This window comes from Echiichthys vipera (assembly GCF_963691815.1).
Source record: "Echiichthys vipera genome assembly, chromosome: 19".
NCBI classification, from domain to species: Eukaryota; Metazoa; Chordata; class Actinopteri; order Perciformes; family Trachinidae; genus Echiichthys; species Echiichthys vipera.
The window spans coordinates 13,175,416-13,202,257 of NC_139844.1; the positions used below are offsets into that span (position 1 = coordinate 13,175,416).

The following is a 26,842-nucleotide window of genomic DNA, read 5'->3' on the forward strand; positions in this document are numbered from 1 at the left end:
TTTTTTCCTTCAACACACAGGGTTATGTCACAGTGACACAGCACGATGCATCCATCGAAATATCTGTACTAAACTATTAAAGCACTATGGTTGATTTTTTCTGCCGATCCTTTATGTTTGTACACACCGTTCATCCAAGGGTGGTATTTTCTGATGAAAAATAACCTCTCCACAATCTCTGGATTTCATTGAAAAACCTCAAAAGCCCATTTTGCTTTGGTGATTTCACACAGCACAGCTGAAAACAAACTCATGTTTATTTATCACATACTTAAATCTCTCATATCAAAAGCTCAGTTACTCAAAATGGGAGTGGAATAATATCCTTTGATTTACAAAAGTAAACATAGTGATGGAGCAATTTGTAATGCATTTCTGGATTGTTTTTTTAACATGAATCAAATCAATATTACTAAAAGGTTAGCGATTGTTTTTCTTAACTGAACTGAAAATGGCAAAATGAAGATTTGGCCTTCGGTTTCTGTTAAAAAAAATGTTCTAGCATTTCTAAATGTATTGATGTTGAAGGACTGGTTTAATATTTTGGAAAATATGCCATGTGTCCAAACATCTCTGAGCCAGGTTAGCTGGACCCAAATATTTGAATATAAGTTTGTGTGGTAGGTATTCAGTTTTAAATTCTGGTAATCGGAAATTCATTTTTTACTCTTTTCTATACATATATTCGTTTATTTAACACAATCCTTAAAACATAATGCCCTTAATTAAAACCTAAAGACACGTGTTACAGCACCGTGTTTCCATTTCAGCTCAGTGTGAGAGCCTTCACTGTGTTTTGCTGTCATTACGGTTGCTTTTCTCTCCTTGCCTCACGCCAGAGCTGGGTGCACAGTAGGAAGCAACACCCGCTAACTTGTTTCTCTGCTACCAACATAAGCTGCTCTCTGGATTTAACAATGTAAAGCTTAAAAACTGTGAATGTGGGCTTAAATTCACCACGGTGTTCTGAGCAATTACCACTGGTTGCTAATTTATTAATTCCAATGAAACACTGCAGTGCTGTGCCGTCCATCTCAGCCAAGAACAGATACATGTCCGTCTAAATCACTGTAAAACCGACAGTGTTGAAGTGTGTACGGGACTGTGTGATTTTACTGTAGCAGAATGGTGTTGTTGTTAGGTGATTTAATGAAGATAAACACTGTTTACTTCCATCAGAGCAGCCTGGACTTTTCACGAGGAGGTCTTAGAGAGACAGGAGCTGCATCAGAGAGTCTCAGACAGAGGTTGAATACAGGTGTAGCAGCCATGAGCAGAATGAGAGAAATAAAGTGTTTTATGAAATTTAAAGCATGTCAACATGTTCTAGTAGAAATGCAAAATACATGTATGTACCTGAAAACAAGTCTAATAGGTCCCCTTTAAGATGTTAAAGAAATGACCTGCTTTCTGAAGCTGGTTTCACAAAGATATGGTAGACTGGTCTTTGGTGTTAGACCAGTCTAACACTCATTTTGCTGCTTGATTAGTCTAGACAGTTTAGACTATTTTAAGACTAACAAAGAACAGCAACTCTGCCCCCAGGCTTACTGTGGACTAAGAGCCATGGTATTCAGGTGAATTTAGACATCTATCTGACCAGCAGTTAGATTTAAGTCAAAGTCAAAGTCTATCTTGGTGAAACCAGCCCCTGGCTCTGGCATCATGCAGTAGACCTACGTGCACCTGTTCCTTGCCTTTGAGCTGCCTGGCTTTTTGCACGATGAAATAAGGGAGAGCGATAAGCAACAACATGCATCAAATGCCTCGATCAGATGCAAACCCCGGGAATCGTTGTGGTTGAAATGGCTTAAGCGCTCCCTGTTGCATTGATTTTAACCTTCTTTAAAATCTGTCTTTTCTTGGGCCCCCATCTTTATGTAAAAGCAATACTAGCTGACAGGAGAAGCCCTTTAAGATCTATATTTAATGTTTATACACACTGAAGCCTTTATGAGGTTGTCAGTTTATTTTTTACACACACTTTGACATGTGTTGAGAAATACTGAAATAAGATGGTCAGATATAACCTGTTATTTAGAGCGTTAGACTTAACAATATTAATATATGGGTCTGTCAACTAGAATACCCCACATTGAAATTTTCATTAGCATGGTGGAATATTTTGGGATGGCTATATACTGTAGAGAGAAGTTTCATGGTCACTTTCTTGAGCCAAACAAGTTATGCTCTCTGTTACAGTCATATCGTACCACAGCAGACAGAAACAGTAATATGATTTAGGCTATTTCTGTTCTGCCTGAAGGATCCAGTGACAGGAGGGGCAGATGGAAATTACAGGGCAGAACAGAGCAACAGATACATTTTAGTTTTGGCTGAAGCTCACCAAAGTCAATGCGAGGGAAGTGTTTCTGCTCAATTAACACATTTCACTTTCTTTTACCCAGCCTTGTTTGCTCTCTATGCTAATATTAAGTTATTTATGGAGGCCAGTGAAGTCCTGCTGGTGAGTTAAGCGGCATCTATGCAGTTTCTTTTTAGAAAGTGCTGTAAACATCCGACTGGACTGTTGATGAGAGCCCCCCCCCCCTCGACCTAACCCGTCAAACGCTTCAACACACACATCATCTGGAATACTAAACGGGGTAAAACAGGAACACCTTGAAACATCATTCAACAAAGATAGGCTGTAAATGGAGCTTGCACTGTAGGTAAAATAAAATGTGAGGAATGAGCGTGCGTGACGAAGACACATTATAGATAAAATGTGGTTTGGTTTTCTGTGCGATGAATTTCTGACACTAAATGGAAATATGTAATAATCTTCCAGTAAAAATTCTATTGCATACATACTGAAATCATAATTTAGCAGAGTGACTCAAGACATGTGCAGGAAATGAACTCTTTGCCGTCGTTTTTCCCATTTACCCTTGCCTAAAAAGAAAATGTAGTGCCAAGTAATGCAGAAAAAAAAAAGAAAAAGAAGTGCTGAGCAGTTAGCTATATGAGACTTTTAAATTGGTTTCTACAATTTCTTGAAATAAATCCTCTATTAATTCAACTCCCAAAATTAAACTACTGGGTATGATGGCACCAAATATGCTGAATATAATAACATTATCATTGGAGCATGTTAAGCTATGCATTCAGATGTCTTGTGACGCATCACAGACAGAGAGGTAATGACATCCTGAAGCAGCCTTAGTGTAACAAGTGCAATATGTTCTGCCCTATCAATAGTGAAACAGGCTATATTTGAGCCAAGCTGACACATTGCTTGGCCGCATATGTGGAAGGCTCTCGGCAATGAAAACTGTGTTATATGGCCCAGTAATGCTGACAGGTTTCCTTCTCCTTCTCCTTCTCCTTCTCCTTCTCCTTCTCCTTCTCCTTCTCCTTCTCCTCTGCCCTTACCCTCTTCTCCTCTTTATTTCCCCCTCTTCTAGGCTATAGAGAAGCTGGCACGTGGCAAGAGGAGGGGGGGAGGATGGATCTTCAATCCGGCGTACGAGCCACCCCACAGGGAAGCCGGCGCCGGACGCAAGGCCTCATGGGCCGTTGACCTGCTGTCTCTGTGATTTATGGCGGCTGGGGGCTTCTGGCCACTGCAGACTCCTCTCCTATCTCTCCTCCGTTTTCCTTCCCACACACTGCAGGATTGCAAGGAGCCACACACACTGCACCACCGTCTACAGGAGTATCCAAAGAGGAATTCCTTGCACATGCTAAGCTGCAGCACCGACAAGCCTACAATTCCTGCTTCCAACACTGTCGCATACAAAGATAAACACTTCCATAAACATTTCTACACTGCAGCATCGTGTCCCACAATCCCAACACATGTCCATTAGACCGAGCCTGCCCTAAGAGCATTCTCCATTTGACTGTGTGGATTACTAACAGTCATGGTGTGTCAGCTGTAGAGCCCTTGGTCTAGTTGCTGCTAAGGGGCAGAGGAGAATCAATGGAAGTGCGTTGAGTAATGAGGTGATGTTACTGTTTTCACATCGTCTGAGAGCAATCAGCAGCCAGAAACTCTCCGCTGACTCCGCACACTGCTTTTCTTCTACATTACAATAACCGTCCTTCTCTACGGACTATTAGTGTAGTGACTTATAGTATTGCTCTTGTATTAGACACACCAGTCAGATATCTGCTCCTGTGCACACCAGAGCTGTCAGACCACCTTAAATACATTTTTTTTTTTGCTAACTGTAAAGGTTTGGAGCGGACACAGTGCCGTATTTACCTTCTGGACTATTCTTGCTTTTGAAAGCTGGGGACTGAAAGTGAGAGTGAGAGCCAGCAGGTGCCCTCGCCATGGTGTTGCCGCCCCCAGACAAACGCCACGTGTGCCTGACCACCATCGTCATCATGACCAGCATGGCCTTCATGGACGCCTACCTGGTGGAGCAGAACCAGGGTCCCAGAAAGATTGGGGTGTGTATCATCGTGCTGGTAGGGGATGTATGCTTCCTCATAGTGCTGCGATATGTTGCAGTGTGGGTCGGTGCCGAGGTGCGCACCGCCCGACGAGGATACGCCATGATCCTCTGGTTTCTGTACATCTTTGTCCTGGAAATCAAGCTCTACTTTGTCTTCCAGAATTGCAAGGCAGACAGGAAGAGTTTGGAGACAGTGGCCAGAAAGGCTTTGACGTTATTATTATCTGTATGTGTACCAGGCTTATACTTGGTTCTAGTGGCTCTGGATAGTATGGAATATGTGAGAACTTTCCGGAAGAAGGAGGACATGAGGAGTCGTCTATTCTGGGTGGCTCTAGACCTGCTGGACCTACTGGATATCCAAGCCAACTTGTGGGAGCCCCAGCGGACAGGCCTGCCCATCTGGGCCGAGGGCCTGATGTTCTTCTACTGCTACATCCTGCTTCTCATCCTGCCATGTGTGTCACTCAGTGAAATCAGCATGCAGGGGGAGCACATGTCGCCCCAGAAGATGATGCTGTACCCAGTTCTGAGCCTGGTTACCATAAACGTGGTCACCATCCTCATACGGGGTGTAAACATGGTGCTGTTTCAGGACAGCCGTGTTTCCACCATCTTTGTCGGAAAGAACGTGGTGGCCATCGCGACAAAGGCATCCACTTTCCTGGAGTACCGCAGACAGGTGAAGGAGTTCCCCCACCCGCAGAATGCTATGGCGCTAGAGCTGCAGCAGAACAGCCACCCACAGCCGCTGCCCAACACCACCAGTTTGCCACATGAACCTTCGCCGGCGCAGGACGTCATTGACACATGACCGCCAGCGCTGGACTGAACCCCATTAGAAACTGACTGCTTTTTATGAAAGCTCCAGTAGTGGAAAGAAAAAGAGAAATCAGCTGCATGACAGGATGGTATTCTGCTCTTGTCAAGCCCACATGAACTGAAACCATCAAAGATATTTTCAGCATCACCTGTCTGTCAGAACATAATGTAAAAGTACACTTGACTCTGAGTACAGCGTGAAGACTTTAAAATCAAAGGTTTTTAATCGTGCCATTGTGTTTATAATTGTTTCAAATATTTTAAAAGTTCAAACTTTTATTAGAGACAATCTCCACAGTGCGTAGCCTGGTGACATTAAGTTGTGTGAAATCGACAGTTGGTACCCCCTCTGTGAGTATCTTGTATTTTTTTAAAGGTCACTCTTGTGAAAGTGCGTCTGTGGCATTTCCTTTGAATTCCAGCACCAAAGGACATACAGTACCACTCAGCGTGAAGCACTGATGGAGAGGAGGAGCAGGCAGTGCCAAGGGTCGGTCATGGGGGGAAGGGGGGGGGGGGGGGTGTTGGGGTTATCTGTGCTGTGCTAGGGCAAGGTTGGTGGCAGATGAATGCTTTCCTTTCTGTGTTTGGTTCTGCTGAGAAATGAGCTGCTGCCTCGGTCAGTGTGTCGCTTTACGACCAAAGGTCTGATCAAAGCACCCGAGCTCAGCACTATACCGTCCACTGCAGGCATCCAAGCGTGTGTGTTACTGTGTGTGAGTGTGTGTCTATGTGAACGCACATCTATAGAGTATGTGTGTGTGTAAGCGTGTGTTCAGCACAGGAGGTTTAGGTTATTTCAAATTGTTTTGGAGCAGATGTGAGTGTGCTGTGGGATGAATTGCAAATGAGACAAAATATGTAGTAAGTGAAGTCAGAAAATAAAACTAATATGATGGGGGTAAGTTCCTTTTTGTTTCCCGTACTGTACATTCCTCTACAACTAGCTGACGCCTTGAAGTCAAAGAGTGTGTCCCAGAGAACGCCTCACTGAAGAATCGACAAAAGATAAAGCATAAATACTATAACATGCAAACAGAAAATACCTTTTCTGATGTTCTTCAGTTTACTGTTATGATTAATATTATTATTATTATTATTATTAATTATTATTATGTACATTCTTTACTTGTTGGAGGCCAATGGTGTTTTAATAAAAGTATGAATAAAAGAATAATTACGAGAGCATGGTTTCTTTTTCCGAATTATGATTACATAAATTTTTTTTTTTTTTTTAGCAAAATTAAGCAGCATTTGGCGCTCTTGTGGTACATGCAAGCAACAGCTACATAACAGCAAAGTTCTGTTATGTTGTGCATTGAAGAATCCACGCAGCACATAAATATTTAGGCTGAGCATCCTCCTCCTAGACTCTGGCATTCATTTCCTACCTCGGGCTAACACATTTGGAGAGAGGAAGCACTGCATTTATCTTTAAAATGTGATGAAAATGTATGAGCCTTTTCTCAAATTGTTCCTCCTCTGTACTCTTTATCGCCTTCCCACTTGCTTTTTTTGTTCTGTGAACACTAATCTTCTCTGCAACGCCACCGACCCGCTATCAGTTATCAAATAGAACTTTTACAGCTGATGAATTGCCTCTGTGTTTCCATAGAGGATTTTATTAACTGACCCAACAGTTGTGGCGGGAGGTGGAGAGGTCAGCCACATGAGGACAATCACTTTACTGTCATCGGGTTAACTGAGGTTTACTGCTGATCACAGTGACACTATCCATAAGTGATAACTGTCAGCTGCAGAAAGACAAAGACACTGGATGATCAACAAAAAGGCGAGGTTTCTTTTTAAGCATAATGTACGGCTTTTTTAAAGATGATTCTGAGGTAATTCATTGTTCTCAAAATATTATAATTTACAAAAGGTACATATGGCCGCATTTAATATTTGGGATTAAAGCTATTGTCTCCATTTGCAGGGGAAAACCCGCAAGGAGGAGATACGTAAGTAGGTTTGCTAACATCACTGCTAAATACCTTCAACAACGAAACGATAGCTTTTGCAACAGCTTCCTTTTATTTCTACTTCTATTCAGGTAAAATTGTGCTTGGTGGGCAAAATGCTACAAGTCCCAACTTTCAGCATTTGCTTACTCACAAACTAGGACTTTTTTTTGCAAAATATGCAAAATACACAGAAGAAGACACATAAAACCATGTTCAGGGAGTTACAGCACCACAATAATCTAAGTATGCACAATGAAGTAGTGTGTTGATTCCCACACACCAACTATATTGTTGCTTCAAGCTCATCAAACAAACCAATTGTTTAACTGGGAGAGAAAGTCAGTTTGGGGCTTACAATATCTGTAACTTCCAGTGTCTTCTCTTGGAATCTCTATTGTTGAGAGATATTGATTCTTCTTGTTGGTGGAGTATTAAGTATTTCTGAGGCATCGTTCTCCAGGCACTTTCCAGTTCATTCTCGTTGTGTGTTTTCAGTCCAGCACCTGTCTTACAGTAACTCTGCACCATGAGGTCTGATAACTGACGTATGAAATACAAAAATATGAAGTCGCTTTTACACAGTATAGTTTTGCTCCTATTTGCAGGGGATTTCCAACTGTTGGATTTTTCATGGCTTTAGGAAGTGTTTTATATACCTGGGTACTGTATATGTTATCTATATTTGATTTGACTTTATTTATTTATGCAATGTTATTACCGTGAATAGTTGAGATTGATTCCTGAATTCTGACTAGTCTGGATCATTCCAGTTCATAGCTTTAGCCTTACTTCCCATCGGTTATAATACCATTGTACTCACCAAGTTAACTGTTGAGATGTTGAGCGTGGCGACATCACACATGTAGTCAGACAAACATGCAAGTTTCAAATAAACCCAGAAGAAAAGCCACCGTTAAAAGCCACCGGGGAAATAATTATGTGTCTTTTAACACCAGCACTGATGTTAAATCTTGAAAAATGATTCGGAAATTGGATTGGCTCACGTAATCCAGTTTTAGGTTTGATCTTGATCTTTGACCCCAATTTTTTTGGGATTGGAATTCCTTTGATAAAGAAGAAAAAATGGGATTATCCTGATGCCAGCAGAGGGGTGGATTCAGGGTGGATTTCAGGGAAAACATAATGAAACATTTTAATTACTAAAATAATACATTTGTATCCTATTCATTTATATTTTGCTCTTGATTTGTTTAACCATTACAATGATAAAGAGATGAAGTAGACATTAGGCTTTCAGTAGAGTAAAGTAAAAAAAAAGGATATGTTCCCGATAATCCCCAAAATAGCTATCAATATAAAAAGATTATATATAAAATAAAATATATATTGCACTAATATATATTGCCATAAAATATATATAAAAATAAAAATTTACCGCTTATATTAAATACAATGACATAATTCAAAGTTCAGACCAGACCCAGCCTGGTCAGATGCGTAAATGAACTGAAACTGAAACGTCTTCTTAGACAAACAACCAAGTTTAGACTTTCATTTCTTTGGGGATAATGATGACCTGGACAAATGAGAATATTCACAGGCATAATTAAAAGTAGTGTCTCACAATTGCACCCCCCTGCGGTTTTATGTCACTTCATATGAAAGCACTTAAAGTGACCATGCTCGATCCTGTATATAGCTAGTGGACTATTATTGTGACATGGTTAGACAGATTTTGTAATCTTGAAAAGTTTGTATCTCAATCAGGGTGATCCAATCCAGTGTTGCTTTGAAAAAACAGTACAAAAGTGAGATGATTAGCTGATCCTGGATAGTAAAACAAGGGATGTCCAAGTACAACATTAAGTTGTACTTGGACAAGTTTACAGAGATCATTTCCAAGGATTTTTCTCCAAGGTGGCCTGATTTTCTGCCAGGTTTTGTGGCATACATTTAAATTAATTAAACTTTGACCCCCAAATACTGTATGCTGACCACTGTGTGTCCACAGGAATTTTACAGAATGAGACAAATTAATCATTTTAGTTTTTTAGTAAACAACCATCACAGTTTACAGGTGTTGGTTTAACCTTGACCAACTATACTAACCATAGTGGTGGTCATGGTTTTCCTGTGCAATGAGGGATTACTACTAACTTTTACTCTGACCTCCAATTAAAATGGTTCATATAAACTACATCTTTGGTTTGTTTACAACCGGTTTAAATCTGAATAAATGTTGGGGGTTTTTTTGTAAAAAATATTGCCTAATCACCAGGTAACAAAAACTACTAAGTGAGTAGGCATATTTCTTATTAAACATTAGACAAACCTACAAAATAAGACCCAAGTTATAAAAACCTGAGGTAACCGTGACATGTGACAAACCTTAAACCCAGGACATCACTGTTGCATCATTACATGCTATGCTGTAGGGCAAAAGTGTTCCAATTAGTTCCTGTTAGCGTTTTTCTCCCTGTGCCAAAGTTTGCTGTTTTCGCAGTAATGAACATTAATATTGCATTAAACTGTTTACTGTCAATCATCCGTCACCCAAGAGATATTACTCTGTCCCGATAAATAATCCCCCTTAAATCTTGTCACCTTGCGCACTTTATTGTCACATCCCAGTCTCTATATTTAGAGCCTCCTTGTTAATCTAGTTGTGACACCGTGCAACATAAACAGGTAAATAAAAATAAGAAGCAATTTCACACCTCATTCCACCAAGATGATTTTCTAAATGTAAATAGGCTATAAGTCTAAATGTTGAAATTACACCAGTTCTATCTTTTAACTCTAACAGAGCTAAAGATGCAGCATTGTGAGGTGACAAAATGTCTGGGACTGTGGAGCCTACGACGGCAGGTGATGGCCTGGTTGGCTCGTTGCTGCAACACACATTATTAAATCTCTCTTATGCTGTCAAAGCGGTAGACTCAGCAAAATGTTGTTGTTTTTTTAAAAGAATGGGAATGGAGAACCAGGATTTAATGAAAAATGTCCTCCTGTATGAAAAACAGCCACAGAACCAGTCCTTGGTACCATTTAGAACATTTACGTCTGAGACTAAATCCTTTCTGTGGTCTAAATCACAGCTCATTGTTAGGCTCACAGCATAATGCCACTTTTGTTTGAATAAATCTTGTCAGCCAAGGGGAGAAAGTAAATGGCAAATTTGGGAATAGAATACATTACCTGTGGCTGCCTCTGCAACAGATCACCTCTTCCTAGACCCTCTGAACGAGAGATTCATCCATAAATCGCCAAGCATGCACATCAGGAATGCAATTGTGCTCTCTCCATATAATAACTTGGTAAAAGTGCTTTTTCTCTCAATGCCTTTGATTTACTCAGCATCCATGACCTACTGTAGTACTTAGTCTCACCTAAATTACATCAGAAACAAGCAATACGCACTCTTTCCTTGACACACACATTTGGATTTGCTGACTTAGGAGTAGGAGTGTGTCCACTCAGTTGCTTCATTCGTTAGTAAATGTCAGTGTTCTTACGCCGCAATCACTTTGTTGGCTACACACCCCTTTAACTGCACTACCCACTGCGCACAGTAATCTATATGGAAATCACTCTCTGAATGCATTTCTATCATAAAACTGCAACACATTTATTGTCCACTGAGGCTTGGTCAACAAACAATAAGCTTCTTGCTAAAACTTAGTGAGACAGAGGGTGCTTTTGATTATCGCTAACATATGCTTCCTCGCGTCCTCTCTCCTCCTGTGACATGGAAATTGTTCCCCCTCCGCCATCGAGGAGGATCTAACAAGGCCTTAAAGTCCCCCTGCACTCATAAATGTGTTTTTCTTCTGTTTATGGTCTCTATAATGTCTGAGGTATCTGTATCTGAGCAAAGTTTGTTCCTGGAGAGATGTTTTCACATTCCTCTCCCTGTCTGAAATTTGTGATTCAAACGTATTCTGAAACCTGAAACCTCCATCTCAGAGCAGAGTGTCAGTACAGAGACACAACACACTGCCATTATAGCTGTCAGCCACTGACAGGTACAAGCTAACAAACTACAGAAACTAATAAAAGTTTCTAACTACACTTACCATTCTGATGCTTCTGCTAGTGAACAACAGATTCCTCATCTGAGTCTGAGTCCTAGTATCACTGTCACAACGTTCCGGATGCCGAAACCATAACTTAGTTGCAGACCTCTAACATTAGCTTCATGTGCAGGCAGCCTGGGCTCCGGGTTCGTCCATCCTTCGCAGTGCTCCGCGAGTCGCACCTGCCATCCACTGCCTCGTCGCCTCCTGTAAGCAGCCGACTCCACCATGTAGGCCTATGGCTGATTCTCTCTGATGTGTTTAGTCATCTTGATGGGCGGTTTGAAGCTAGAACATAGTCACAGAAGAGTCTCAACCTAGCGCAATCACGAGCAACGGTGGATGTGGCAAGGCCAGATGCAGAAAATCTCAATGAGGGAGAAAGAGTTGTTGTGCTTCCAGCCCTTTCTCAGAGTTTCTTTTTATTTTCTGTGGGGGAAAAAACATATATTGAACAAAATATTACTCATGGCAGAGTCATTTCAAAATACTTTACGAGGTGCCTGGAGTGGAACTTTAAACACACCTTGAGCAGACAAAGAGCAAGGAGGCTTCTGGAGAAGGAACACAGGTGTAACCTACACAAGTCTTTAATCAAGTGGCTTGACATATAAATACTGCACCTCCAGATACAGCTGTGCAGCACATCAAGGCTGAGTTACAAGTTGCATATACTTTTCTTTTCACTTTTAGTATGTCCTGCAGCTGCCTTTACAAAGTATTCAGTGTTGCATGCAGTATGCATACAATTGGGACATACTATACTACTTCTTCATAACATTGCATCTTGCTCATACAGTATATGCCGCACAAAGGATTATGGGTTGATAGCCAGAGAAGCATGATGGCTTGCATCCTGCAAAATCCAACTGGATGTAGGAGGTCACATTTTTGGCATACTACAGTCAACATACTATGTATTTGCACATACTAAATCTTTTTTTTCTGACATACTACTTTAACCTTGCAGCTCTTTTCTAGAAACGCAAGTGAGGAGAGCAAGGAGACATGTTAGCATAATGCAAAGCACCCAAAGTGTTTTTTGATGATGACATTTTCCATCCATATATTTGCATATTTACAGCTCCTCAGGACAATTAGTTGCAGTGTTACTCCAGACCAGGCTTTTTCACTGTCTGGCACTGTAGGTCAAGAAGACCCAGCATCAAACAGGAAGTTTAATGATGCCATGGATTCAGTGAGTTATCTGGCAACATATTAACCCATATTTGTTTACATTTTTTGCATATAAGCCCCATTCAAAAGAATGCCGAATTAGCTTATTAGCAGATTCCGATTGCAATGTTCCCTTGGATGTACAGGCAACTATCACTGGATTACTTGGATGCTGAAGAAAAATCCTCAGGCGAGTTCCTTCAGTCTTTTTTAATACGATTCCTAAGCTGATTTATGGACTATTTATGGTTTCTTTGTGACAATATCGCATAATCAGATATATTTCTTAGTTTAAAGCTAAAGTAGATGCAATAGCTAACACACGAAATTTGTTGACATGTAACACTAACTCCTGTACACGTTAGCTCCCCTCATTTATGGAGCCTTCACGTCCTATGGGAAATAGGATGTGAAGGCTGACGTGAAAATTGTACATGAATACCCCCTCTCGTGGGAATTTCTACAGCAGAGATCAAATAGATACACCAGTGGCCAAGATGAGATAACCTTTGGCCTTTTCAACATGGTGGAGCGCAATGCAAGAGTCTACTTTATTACAACAACACTGTTTTGAGCAAGCTCATGTCGCTGAAACCGAAATGTTAGCTATCTCTTTACTTATGATCTATAAAAAATACAGCCTATTATTTACTGTTTGTTTTTTAATATATTTTCTTTTTGCTGTAGCAGAAAATGAATTAGGCACTTTAAAATGGTTTTCTCCAAGTAACAGGTCGGGATCTGGAAAATGTGTGTCCACCATGTTAGATTCACTATGACAAGAAAAGCACTTGAACACAACACACTGGTAATTTCCTGTTCACACATGGAAAGGACCATCTTTTCCATAGCATGTGAAGGCACCTGAGAAGAGGTGTAATCAGTGAGAGCCCTGTGTGTAAGCAGGGCCTTGCTTTTAAAGAAACATGTTGGCTATAGTAGGTAATTTTGTATACATAAACAAGAAGCTAGGACATGAAAGTGATATTTAGATATTTAAGTCGGTAAGAAAGGCCAGATATTTCTCTCATGAATTAGCCCAGTGGGAACCGTAGAGTTAACTGCTATTTTAAGACTGAATACTGAACTTACATTTGTCAAGTGGTCAGAAACAGGAGCCCAACTGGATGCTCATATTGCTCCACTGGCTGCTCAGTCTATTATATTAATTGTCTGTTGTTATTATTATTAATTTTTTTTTTTTACAACCTTATTTGCAAATTCTTATGTACATCTTGTCACACAAACAATTACAAAATATTTCGGCATTATCCATCCATTCATCCATACAAGTCAATTTTATTTCCAATGGACATTACAGTCATTATGTAATGATGATATAACATATATATATTTAAATACATGTAAACATATATAAAAAAGGTACTTAAATACACAAGAGTGAAAAAGAGTAGAAAATAAAACAATAAATACTAAATGAATAAAAAAAATTGAAAGGTAGGCTATATTACATTTCCTTTAGAAAATAAAATCTTGTAGTATATCAGCTATATATACTTTTCTTATTGATAAAAATTTGGATAGACTCAAAGTCAATCCGAAATTCAATTTTGAAGGTTAAAATCTGGCCAAAGTTAACCGTCCGTTACCACAGCAACGTTACAGGGTGATGACGATGATGTAGGTGATGATGATGATGATGATGATGATGATGATGCCGTTCCATTTGCCGGTTGCACCACAAATAATAATTTCAGCTTTAAAACAAGTAGCGCAAACTGAACAAACACTGCAATAGAAATGGGGCACATAGAACATATTTCAAATACATAGACTTAGAAATGTAGAAGATGCATCACATGTAAATAATAATAATGTATTAATAATAACAATAAACAAAACATGTAAGAGATGTAAGAGTGAAACAAAAATGTTAAAAGAAAAAAGTAGAAAAACATTAGGAATCAGATTAAATAAACACTGATTATATTTGCCACAGTTAAGTATTCCTATAGTCACCGTCAAACATCCAATAGTTAACACATTTAATGTCAAGAAAGAAAGTAAAACAAAAGACACATTTTGAAAAAAGTCAAGATTGCAGTAGCCGTGGTTTGAATCATGTCATCCCCCCTCTCACCCTCTCCCTCCCTTTTTCTGTCACTCTTCAGCCGCTCTCATAAAAAAGGAAATAAAAGTCATAAAAAGAAAAAATAATGATTTAATCACTTACCAACTGTAACAAAATGTAATTCACTAATACACGAGGAAGCGTCCCATTCTAATTATGGATAACAATATACTGAATTATGACTGTGCTTTCTACTGAAAACCAAACAATTTATCGGTTTTACTGTTTTAATTTCAAATTAGATTTGATTCTGAGAGTGAATCTATATTTCAGGCTACAATAAATGCACACCTTGGGCTCTCTACAACACTAATGTGATCTTGTAAAGATGGATTTCTGTGGAAAAAAAGTCCGCAGTGCTCGGTGATCTATGACACACTACACATCCTAACTATAACCTTGATTAAAGGTCTCAGTGCATGACTCAGTTGATTTTTACAGACGGTCTTATCAAAGCTATCAGTCTCCATGGCACTCTGTTACCTTCAGCGGGGCTGACTACTTAATATTCATACATATGTAGATAAGGAGGTATTGTGTTGCCTTCATGAACTGTACAGCGTGTGCAGAATGGATTAATCACTGAGCCACAATGCACGAGGGAAAAGTCTGTGGGGGCTGCCATAAACAGATAAGCATAGATGAAAGCTAAGCGTGCATCGCGGTACAAAGTCCCCCTGTTAGTTGTGAAACAGCTGACTGTCCTCTGAGTTTACGACTTAATCTCTGTACTATTTTAAAAGTGGCTTCATTATTGTCTGGGGTTGTTAAAAAAGAAAAAAAAAAGACCCCAAACAGCCAATGACCACGGGTTACAGCTCTGGTAATGTCACTGTCCTCATCCTTATTCAGGTTATTTTAATCTTATCTAGTTATAAAGTTTGCAGACGGTTTAAATACCAAGGAAAGGTCACAATGGAGTATAATAGCAATGTACCAAGTAGGGACTGTAGCCTGCCTTCGTACAGACTTTAAGATGTAAATTTACTTATAAATTCAGTGAAAAGAAATAGTGGAAAGAGCCATCAGCTTTGTGACAATATGTTGTGGGGCTGGACTTTTTTTTCTATTAGTAATTTGTATTAGTACAAATGTCAAAAGGAAGAGAACGGACAACAGTAAGTGAAATTTGTTGTTCTGAACTTTAGTTCATTATGCTTTTCAGAGTAACCTACTGTATTCAAAGGGAAACGTGTCAACACAGCATATAAACAACATTTTTAAGGCAATTTTGTGAACTGTACTCTCAACCATGGTCTTGTCACGTTGCGTCTTTTCATTGATTTTCTTAGCAGTGACATATTTTTAACTCTGCCTCACCTGTATTTTTGTGCAGTTGTCAAACATCCAGCTGAGTCTGTTTACATGTCAGCAGCTCCACAGACTGAGGCCAACAAGGGAGATAGTCAGAACATATTATTTTAGACGAGAGATTACTCTGGGAAATCCAAATTACTTTCTGTCAACAGTTTTTATCGAGAACATTTTTTTTGTGTAAAAAAAAAAAAAGCAAGTAGTAAAAGTAAAAGCTAATCGAGGTCTGTGGATTCTCTCGAGTAACCGGGGCATCGTTTCTGGGGAGAGATGCTGCTGTTGAATTTTCTTTTTAAAGTTTTTTTTCCCATTGCTGTGAGCACCACAACACAATTCAATTTAAACAAACTTTTATTGACTTGTGATGATACCTCAAAACCAAAAAACTATCTGCTCGGATAAATACCACGAGAGGTAAGTAAGAAAATATTTGTTTTGTAATTTGGGTGAAGTAACTCTTTCAACAAGACAGAGTTCACCAGCTGTCAGTACGCCACAAAGAAAGCCAAACAAACCAGTAATTAATAAAACGGGTGACCCACAACCCCTTGTGTTCAGCAGCAGGGAGCCCTTATATATGAGGAACTGCAGCAAGCAGCAACAACCCAGTTAGTTCACCATCCATCACTGCAGCACAGCAATTTACCCAAACAGCAAAGTGAAGTCAAAAATACTGGCAAGGCACAAACAAGGAAATAAAATGTCCCCAAACTATAACAGCGGGGGCGGTTGGTGAACAGATAAACAACTTTCTCAAGCAGGATTACGGTGCTGTATACATTTTGTGGAAGCCAGGATATGTGGGCCTTGTCTCCAAATGTGGCTCAACAAATGGTGGAGGGGAGTTAAGCCAGCGTTCACGGGAGACACGCAGTAGCTGCCCAAACGGCCTTGTTAGGGGGCAGAGAGGGAATTCATCAGTGCACAAGATCACGGCTGACAGAGAAGCTTGTTAACTGCAGCATGGTAGCCAAGAGGGTGGCTCATTAGGGAAAAGCACCAGTAGCCTGCACGGGCCATGCCGGTCTCAGCAGATGGCTGCCTGTCTGCCGGCTGATGAAGGACACGGACATCCATCGTTAACAAATTGTGTGCAGTGTGTGTTTTCTGTGCAGGATTCATATAGAAAGCAATCATTCCAGTCATGGTTTGACTTTGTCACAGTTTGATATTTGAAACTTTATATCATAGACTGTCAGAGTCTTAGTCACTTGGGTAAAGGAGCTCCATTTTCATTGCATAGTGAGCTGTAACAAAGTTTGTCTGTGACACCGGGGCATGAATCCTGTTGCAACATTGCCCCCTGCTGGTTTCAATAACTAAAAAGCCAGGCAGACAGAGGCGAGATGCAATCAGAACATGAATTTTCCCATCACTCGCCCTTCAACGGACTCTTCACATGTTGCCAGATGTCACTATAAATAACAAATTGTTTGCAATCACCATGTCTGGCAAAGCTCCTCTGGTTGATTATCGCAGACAAAAGGTTCCGGTAAGGACCAATAAATCATTATTCATAAGTCACTCAAGGAGGAATACAAGCTGTTGCAGCAACGTCTTAAGTGGGCCTCATTCATTTAGATATTCTTTTCAGGGATGCTTCAACCAAACAGCAGATGATTCATTTGTTATCTAATCTCATAAATATCCCAAAAATTAAAGTATGGTTGCATGGTGTTACTTTGTGCGTTGTCTGAGTGTGAGCTGATGCGATTGGAAGATGCTGAAACTTTAATTAAAAATCAGTTTGTTCTGAGGAAAAGCATGGCCAGCAGAATAAGAAAAAGAAAAAGAAAAAGAAACGATGCAATCAAACCAGGGTGATATGGACGGAATATATGAAAAAGTTTTTGAGGGGGCATAAACTATGGGAAGTGCTTTAATCACTGCTGGTGAAATAGAATAGCTGTAAGAAGTACATCAAACTCATTAACTTTACCTTTAGGGTCATTTCACCAAGAAATATCTTAAATTGCTCAAATCAAAACTGAACACTGCACCGTGTCATTTGGCTTCTGGTTTAAGGGGGGAAAATCCTTTGAGTCAGCAAGTCTAAAGTTGTCCTCCAGCGTTGTCACTTCTTCTTACATTACACTATACTTTGTTCTCAAATCTTACAATAATTATTTAGAATAGATTAAAGAACTGACTGTTTAAGGACAGGATATTCTTGGGAGATAATTTTTCTGCATACCTTTAGAAATTCGTAAGAAGAATGATAATTACCAATACAATATTGTCAGATTCCAACTTAAAATGAAAGCTCCACATTACACATTAAAGGTCCCATATTGTAAAAAGTAAGATTTCCATGTATTTTTTTATCATATAGCAGGTCGAGATACTATACAAATACTGTGAAATGCTCAATCCACAGAGAAATGTACACAGCCAGTATTCAGAAACTGTGCCTTTAAACAAGCCGTCATGACTTCTGTACATTTGTGATGTCACAACTATACTGTATATAGGTAGAAAGTGCTGCTACAGCACCATTCCATCATTCCCCGGCTGCAATGACGGTGCAGTGACACTGAGTGCAGATAAATCAGATTCAAACATGCTCACCAATAAGAGCAGACTGGGTGTTTTTAGGAGGGCGGCTTAAAGAGACAGATCCGTAAACATTAGAATCTGAAGGCAACAGGACAAGATTTGGGATGGAAAAGTGGTCTGGTTTCAGTTTGTAGTCTGTGCAGTAGTTACCAATTACACCTGAGCAGGCTTTGGTTGCATGCAGGTAAACAGTCGTTGTGTAGAGCGACGAGGTGGAACACACTGGCTGTCAACCAATCTCAGAAACCATCCTCTATCGTCCAGCAAAGAATTTGCTTTTCATTAGCTTTTGATTATTATTTATTTGCCTTCATATGCAAATAAATACTCAACTCCAAGTCCATTCTCATGGCTTAAGTTGCTAACTGTACCATAAACAATGACTGATGCTGGAAAAGGAAGTCGTGGCCCAGATATCTGCTGGCTACACCGGAACGACCAGAGGCTGAGACTTAAAGAGACAGGGGTAAAATAGAAAACATCAGCCAGAGGGTGGATACAGGTATGTTCAGACAGACAGTATGAGAGAAAATGTGGTTTTAACATTAAAGCATGTAAACATGTTCTAGTTAATAAAAAAAATACAAGTTTGAGCCTCAAACTGAGCTCAATATGGGACCTTTAAGTTCAGTTAATTTATCATGTGGAGAAATATCCTGTCCAACAGTCATATGATGTCTTCCCTGCCTCTGGAAGAAGCTTTCTAAAGTCGCAAAGTTTCATTATGAGAAGCATAGGATCCGGTGTTTTTCAAGCAGAAGTAAACATACTCATTCTGAAGAGAAATGTTGCTTTTCAATGCAAAATCTTCATCCGAAGAGTAATGAGTAACTTCTGATGTAAAATAAATTAGTGCTATAAAAATAACTTTTCCCTCAAATGTAATGGTGAATAAGTAAATAGTACAAAAAGTAACTTAAAACTGTATTTAAGTACAGTACTACAGTATTGTTTCAGTACATGCTGTGAAAATCAAAACATCACAGACAGCAGGTACATGTACAAATGGCTTCATTTAATTTGTGTTTCACAAACAATCCAAGAACTAATGAGACAAAGGTACAGGTATTATTTTTGCCATTTTATTTTTTTCTTCACATTATTGCTTTACAGTAAAATGCATTGGTTGGATATGTCCAGTATAGCAAGACAATACATTCATATAAGTTATACAGATGTCCTCAGTAATGTTTTATAGTAACTAACTTTACATTAAATATATTTTTTAATCATTTATTATTCTTGACAAACAACTCCCACGTCACATTGAGCTCACAGTGCATCAGGTCGCATTCAATCAAGAAATACATACCAGTCCTCTCTTGTGTTCAACTGCCATTTCTAACGTGTTCTAAAGTGTGTGCGCTTATTTTGTACACAGGATGTCCATACAATCTGGATTTATGCAGAGCTACAACAAAGTATGGCATCTGAAGTCTACTCATTTTTTTTCCTCCTCAAAATAAAAATGACTTGTAACAAAGTGCGAGTCAGACAACCGGTGAGAATGTACACGATGTGTCAAGATGAGGACAAAAAAAGAAGCAGGGTATTTTCCCCTGCTGTGGGTGTTACCACTCAAACCTGGCAACCGGGACATGACCACACAGAGCAACAAAAAATATACACACACACGCACAAAAAAAAAACCTTAACACTGCACATTCTGAATCAACTCTAGTACAGTACAGATGTGCTTTCCTCACAAAAAGCATCAAAAAAGTAGGTCCTGTTTCTACCGAAGACCCACTGAAAGGGTTGAGGGAGAGGAAGAGTGTTGTACAACGAGTCAGTGGGTGTGTGGAGGGGTCTGTCAGCCCTGTGTGGTCACCTCCATCCAGTATACGCAGCCATTTGTACCCTGATGGAGTAGCAGCTTAAGAGGGTCCAACGTTTTTTGTTTGAATTCCTTAAAGTCTGCTCTCTTCCAGGGCCTTTGAAAAGTGACAATGTCCCCAGGGCAGTGGAGGAAAGCTATCCATTCATCCATCCTATGCCCCTCTGCTCCTTTAGCTCAGGTTGATGGAGAGTTAATGCCCTTGTGCAAGAGGGGACAAGAGTGGAGGGGAAAAAAAGAAAAAAAAAAGAGAGGGTGTGTCGGACTTTCCTCAAAGCCACTGTTCCAGAAATATCTATCCTTTGGGCTCGGCTGTCACAAAACGCACACCTGTGAGCTCACACATCAAGTAATACTAGACAAACCCACATCACATCTCCACAGGATTCCCTGTCTTTATATGGCAACCTTGCAGGGGCCTTCTGTCACATAGAATTCTTTAAACTGAGATTGCATATACAAGTGCCTGCTGCCAACAGTGTGACGCAGGAATATTTTCAACACTTAAACACTCCCCACACGCTTATTAGTCTCTGCACCTCACTTATGGACTCTTCACAAGCATTTTTGCATGATGTCAAAATGTCTGGATTGCAGTGTAGCTGCCGATTTTTGTAATGTGGGCCGGAACGTTTCCATGGAGACGCCCAGAAGCCCTCAGCCTTTTTGCTGTGCTGTGGGGGAGCTGCATTCAATGTCCCAGCATGCACTGCAGACAGAGGCGGTGTGCTCATGGTGTTTTGAGAGTTTCCAGTCCGTTTCAGAATTGAGAGCCCGGTGTGGGAAACGTAGCGTGGGCCCATACTGAGCGCGCACACACACACGCACACACAATTGTTCTCTCACTCGCTCTCTCTCGCTCTCTCTCACACGCACAGTCACATATACACTGAAAATACATACACACACACACACACACACACAGAAGGAAGCACAAGTTGATTCAGAATGAGAGGACGGCTGTTAAAGTGCAATATCTACATGTAACTCAAAATCAATAGACCATCACCAATCGCCTTCTCCTGGAGTTGTCCATCTCCGAGTTTCCCTGATAACCGTCAGCTGTGGTTGGCACCCCTACCCTGGGTAGAGGGGCTGCGGTACCCCCTACTGGCCAGAGGGTGTTATAGCAGACTGTTGAGAACCGTCTGGTTTCTTTGCATTTTCTTTAAAACAGCGACTGCCATGCTGCTGTTGTCTCAAGATGACCACAGGTCACCTAATGATGACAAAAATCAGATTCATCCCACAGATCTGGAGTCGGTCTGAAGTTGTGCAGAGAGAAAAGTGGACTGACCCATTGCTGAATGTAAATAACGCTGGAGTGGAGTCGCCACCACTAGCCAGATTCCCCTCTGAGCGGTCAAATCTCCTTACAGCACAAAGCAAGAATAGCATTTCCATGTGCAATTTGTTTCAGTGAAAAACAGACAAGCTCTCCTCCGTATTTCAAACTAGACAAAACCTTGGTTTGAAAAGAATAAATACAAAAAAAAGTGTTTACAAGTTTACATTGTGCAGTGCTGCATATGCATAACACCCTCACAGTCATCTGAACTAGACTGTGATACATCTTGTGTCAAAATGAGTCTGTCTTTTTTTTTTTTTTAAAGAAAACAAAACAGATTTGAACAAGCAGAGAGTTGAGAAGAGTTGCAGAGGGTGAGTGAAGTGAAGCGCTAACAGTATCTGCTCCCTGATGCCAAAGGCCATGCCAGGGGGGGTCGGGTCCAGACTGGAGGAGGGGAGCTGCCATCGACAAAGAAAAAGGAGTGTGCTGTCTTTGAGTGCTGGGGCAACTGACTCTTGAAGGAATTGGTTCAAGGGGAGTCATCGCTATGTGGGGATTTTGCTTAGAACCTTAGGATTTTTTTTCTTCTTCACAGACTGTGGTTTGGTTTTTGGAAAGACTTTGGAAATGGTGTGTGGAAATCTACAATGTGAAACAGTGAAAACGCACACCAACAATCAACAGGGGCACTTATGATTCTGGAGGTCCCCGACATCTAAAGGCATGCTAGATGGGTAGAAAGTTAACAGGCGCACAGAGGAACTAAAGACTTTACTGCAATAAACAGGCAATGCCCGAAATAATGGGCATTAAGGACCGGCACTGTGTGACAAGAGGAGAAATTAGAGACAGAGAATGTAATCCACTCTTACAGCAAGTACTGCCTCTTGAGTAAATGAGATTCATATTTGGGACTAAAAGGATTACAAGAAATAGCGCAAGAAAGGAGAAAAGAGTCTGCAGATAGGTCCAGTGATATTGGGGAAAAAAGACAAAAGATTTTGGGGTTGCGATGGGAGCGTTGAGGTTTTGGTATTCGAGGCATGCTGCTGTGCTCTAGTCCTCCATGCACATTGGCAGGTTGACGAAAGTGAAGACGTTGTACTCGATCATGACAGAGAAGCAGAGGAAGATGGCGTACAACACCAGGACGTATATACCCAGCTTCACATCCAGCCTCCATTTATTCAGGTGGATCCCCATCACCTGCACATATACAAATACATCAGAATGGCTTGTGCAGGCTCTGCTGTGCATTTTCCAAATTAAATCTTCATGTGCAGTGGTTTGAGTCAAAACGTGCAATAAAAAGTAAACAAAACAGAGCAGTTAGAGGCTACACCCAATGATGATTTCACCTTGAACTGACTGAACGTTACCTAACTTTGCAGCCAATACACATATCTCTCTCAAACTCTAAGAGGCATTTTTGTGTCCTTTACCAACTATGTGATATTTTTTCGCTGTAACACCTTGAAGTAAGACTTTATCAAGATTCAGGATTCTAGTCAGAAAGTCGGACAAATTCCCTTAAAAGGGTTTACTTTTTCCAGTAAGAGAATGTAGTATAACTAATCAAATCTTGTTCTGTCTATTCCAAGAAACAAAAATGCATTGCTTACTTTGAACCAGAGGATTTTTCACAGGAAAGACCACAAGTGTTTGCAACACTGAATCAGATTTGAGGAACCAATTACATATGTTGGTTCAGCCACTGTTGCATAAATGTGCAGTAGTGATGAGCAGCCATACAGGGATGTTATTTCAGTGGCAGAAGAAGCATTCAGAAGTTTTACTTCAGTAAAAGTTCTAATACCACACTTTGACCACAAATGATGGTCCTACATCCAAAACCTTACTTTAGTAAAAGTGTGTAAGTATTATTAGCTGTATGTTCTTACAAAATGTATTCATTGTGCGGTAAAATGTCTCCTGTCAGTGTTTTATATTATATATGATGTTTTTGGATGTTGTTGTTTAGTGCGGTAGATGTTTAAGGTTATGCAAATTTGAACTCCTTCATACCATCGGGTAGTGTAATGTACAGCAATGCATCGTATTCTACAAGATCATCATAGGTTTGTAGTGTGAGCACAACGCGTATCTCTAAAAAGTCAACTTTTTAAGGTGTCAGAAAAACAGCCGTGCTTTCAGTTTTGTGACGATGCATTTTCCAGCTGGTCCAAAAGGCTTTTTAAATTGTTTATTTAGCTTAAGGAGTAGGGGTATTTTCTCATAAAGGAACACCTGATACTTCAGTTTATCACCAGCAATCCTATCAAGAATCAACACATTTGTAGATATGTGGTTTTCACTGGAAAAGGGGATGAAAAATTGTAATCTTTGCTTCTGAGATGTAGTGGATTAGACGTATAAAGTTACATAAAATGGAAACACTCAAGTAGAAGTACCTTGATGTTTTACTTAAGTACAGTACTTGAGTAAATGCACTTAGCTACATTCAGTCTACAACAACAACAGTCTATTTTTTTTACTTGAGACATGTACGGTAACCCTGTCATTAAACACTCACCGTGAGGGCCACAGAGCCCAGCAGAAGCACCACAGAGTACACCAGGCCCCGACTGTTAATCATCACCTGCAACACAAAGACAGAGGGATCAACAACTCACCCGCAGCTCTTCAGTCTTTTCACTAAACATCAGAGATGAGGAGTTACTGGATTCCGTTTCTTATGCTCACACAATAATACAACACTACAATGTCTGAGTTCTTGTAAAGTCAACACACTCCTTACCTCTGATCCATAGCTGACACACATGGTCTGTATCCCCCAGGGAACTCCCAGTCCCACGAGAATATCAAACACATTACTGCCAATAGTGTTGGACACCGCCATGTCACCCAAACCTGCAACAAAACCAAAAGAACTTTGAGCAAAGATATGGACGTTTTTCATCAAGGCCTTTAAGTCCAACAAAACTAATATGCAGTTCTGTACTTCTTTTTTTTTACACGTTGCAGAGAAGTCGTTTCGCGACACTAATCTAAGTGTGTTAAACTACTGTAGATTTGTAAATGCTAACAAAGTCTGTAAGTTTTATCAATTATAGCTCAAACTCTCACACATGTTAAAAGGAGCTGTAAAAAAAACTGGGTTAGATTTCCCTCCACACAGCTCTCACCCCAAAACATGAAATGCCAAGTTAAACTAACATGCACACACGGCCAGAACCGTCTATCACAACACCACCACTCTATTATATCTTTACATCGAAAACAGTTGTTTGCTGCTATATTTATGTTCTGATTATCAGTGGCTTTAACCCCATATAAACTGCTACAATGCATACTGAGGAATCTTAACCGATACATTTCACTATCCATGTTCTTCTTTCTATCCACTTAAGAAACGGAACATCCTTGAAAGCCCTTTGGACCAACAACGTATGTTTCCCCACATCCACAATTCTGGAATCTAATAAGGTTTCAAAAGGAAAAGGTATACCTTGCCGGGCCACAATGAGACTGGCTATGCAGTCTGGGACGCTGGTGCCTGCTGCCAGGAAAGTGATGCCCATGATGACATCAGGGATTCCCAGAGTGTACCCGATTATAGTCACCTGAGAGAAATGTACAGAGCTCAAAAATAGCATTCTCTGTTTATGCAAAAAAGCATGTCAACCTTAACACCAGATAACCATGTTTAAACTTCAAAGTACTATTTGATTCAAGATAACGTTACACCCACTGTTGTCAGTAATGATAAAATTAGATGTCACTAATGACAGACTATACTTCCTTAATACTGTGTCCATTTTTTACAATACCATTTTCAGTTTCGTAATCTCTATCTTTGCGTTTATTGACCAATATAATTTTGCAGAAGGTATTTAGAGTGTCGACCTTAATGCTACATTGTCAAAAAACAGTTAATTGTCCATTGCAATTATCTTGAACACTTGAAGTTCCTTCTTGTTCAACCAACACTCAACAAATCCAAAGGTATTAAATTAACAATGAAAAGTTCCCCTCCACACGTTTTAAAGTTAAAAAACATTTTTTAAAAAAATGATGTGTGTCATCATGACAAATGTGGTCCTGGAGAGAACTACCACATAGGTGAGTATTTTGAGTATTTTGCTAGGAGTGTATATGTCTGATTTTTGTCACCATAACATGGTTTTCCTACATAGAAAGGAAAAAAATAAATAAGATAAAAAATAAACTGGCTGGAAGCACATTTTTTCTTTCACCCAAACTCTGCATCTGGCCTCGCTTACCCACCAACTCTGCACGCACAAGGTTGACCGGTGAAGGAGCAGTGCACAAACAAGATGGCTAGAAACATCAGAGAGATCCAGCCATACATCTTTGAGCCTGACACCGGGTTCACACAGGAGATGGAAGTGCCGGAAAGTGCTACTCGCTTCCTTTTGGAGGTTAACTTTCAGAGAAGCAGCTCCGCTGCAGGCACAATCTGAAGTGTCAGTTTCAGCCTCCTGTCTGAACCCGTTGTGAAAATCGGCAACTGTGCAGTTTGTTAGCTTGTAACTGCCAGTGTTATGTTCAGGTTTCTTTTCCGGCTTTTGTGTACGTAATCTAGCTTACCTGGTTTACGTTTGAATCTCAGATATATTGGAAGGGCATAGGCATCGATTTCGTTGTACTGTACCTTGTGCAATGCCACTAAAAGGCTATCTTATCTTATCTCCCCTTTAGTAGAGGAATGTGAAAACATCTCTAGCAACAAACTTTGCTCATTTACAAGTCAGTACAGCCAAGGTCAGACATTTTTGGGGACATAAAAAGAAGAAACATTTTAGTGAAAGGGATCTGAAAAGTGAAATGAGAAGTCCTTGCTTTCAACTTACCATCCAGACCATAAAGTAGGAGAAAACGGCAATCCAGACGGTGGACAGGATGAAGGAGACCATGAAGAATTTCTCCCAGCGAGGCTTGGCACAGTTTGGGACAGTAAAGAAGAGCAACAGGAGCAGAGGCCAGGAGATCAGCCACTTCAACTTGCTGCCAATACCCCCTGCAGCAGGAATACACATTAGCTCAAATCATTAGCCTCTTGCTCTTTAGTAATAAAACATGTTTATTCCTCACATGACAGGTACTAAGTGCTATTTCCTTAAAAAGGTGCCAAAGGTTGGTTTTTCAAAGTGGAAAAGTCATAGTGTAAAAAACCTTTTCATAATTACGGTCGACAAATGTTATGATTACATGTAGACTCATTTACTACTTAAGCAATACATAACTTTCTGCTAATTTCAGGTTCTTAAAAATAATCAATACGGGAGGACACAAAACAGATTTGTAACTGACTGAAATGTCAAAAATGTTATACTAAATATAATGTTTTACATCATTTTTACCC

At 40.1% G+C, this 26,842-nt stretch overlaps 2 protein-coding genes across 2 annotated transcripts in view; one reads left to right on the forward strand and one right to left on the reverse strand.

Annotated features, from left to right (window-relative positions):
- Positions 1-4,281: 4,281 nt before the first annotated feature.
- Positions 4,282-5,220, forward strand: tmem121ab (transmembrane protein 121Ab; the record flags this gene model as incomplete). The annotated part of the gene is made up of 1 exon (XM_083933914.1): positions 4,282-5,220. One exon carries the CDS (start codon positions 4,282-4,284, stop codon positions 5,218-5,220), a length of 939 nt encoding a protein of 312 aa, XP_083790040.1.
- Positions 5,221-22,256: 17,036 nt separating this feature from the next.
- slc24a4b (solute carrier family 24 member 4b) overlaps positions 22,257-26,842 on the reverse strand; it is a 34,087-nt gene continuing 29,501 nt past the window's right edge. The window contains exons 13-17 of the mRNA XM_083933477.1: positions 26,331-26,497; positions 24,965-25,079; positions 24,254-24,366; positions 24,029-24,094; positions 22,257-22,701 (exon numbers count right to left, since the gene is read on the reverse strand). Of these exons, the coding sequence (XP_083789603.1) occupies positions 22,552-22,701; positions 24,029-24,094; positions 24,254-24,366; positions 24,965-25,079; positions 26,331-26,497 (611 nt within the window). The 3' untranslated portion in view covers positions 22,257-22,551. The remainder of the gene's footprint in view (positions 22,702-24,028; positions 24,095-24,253; positions 24,367-24,964; positions 25,080-26,330; positions 26,498-26,842) is intronic.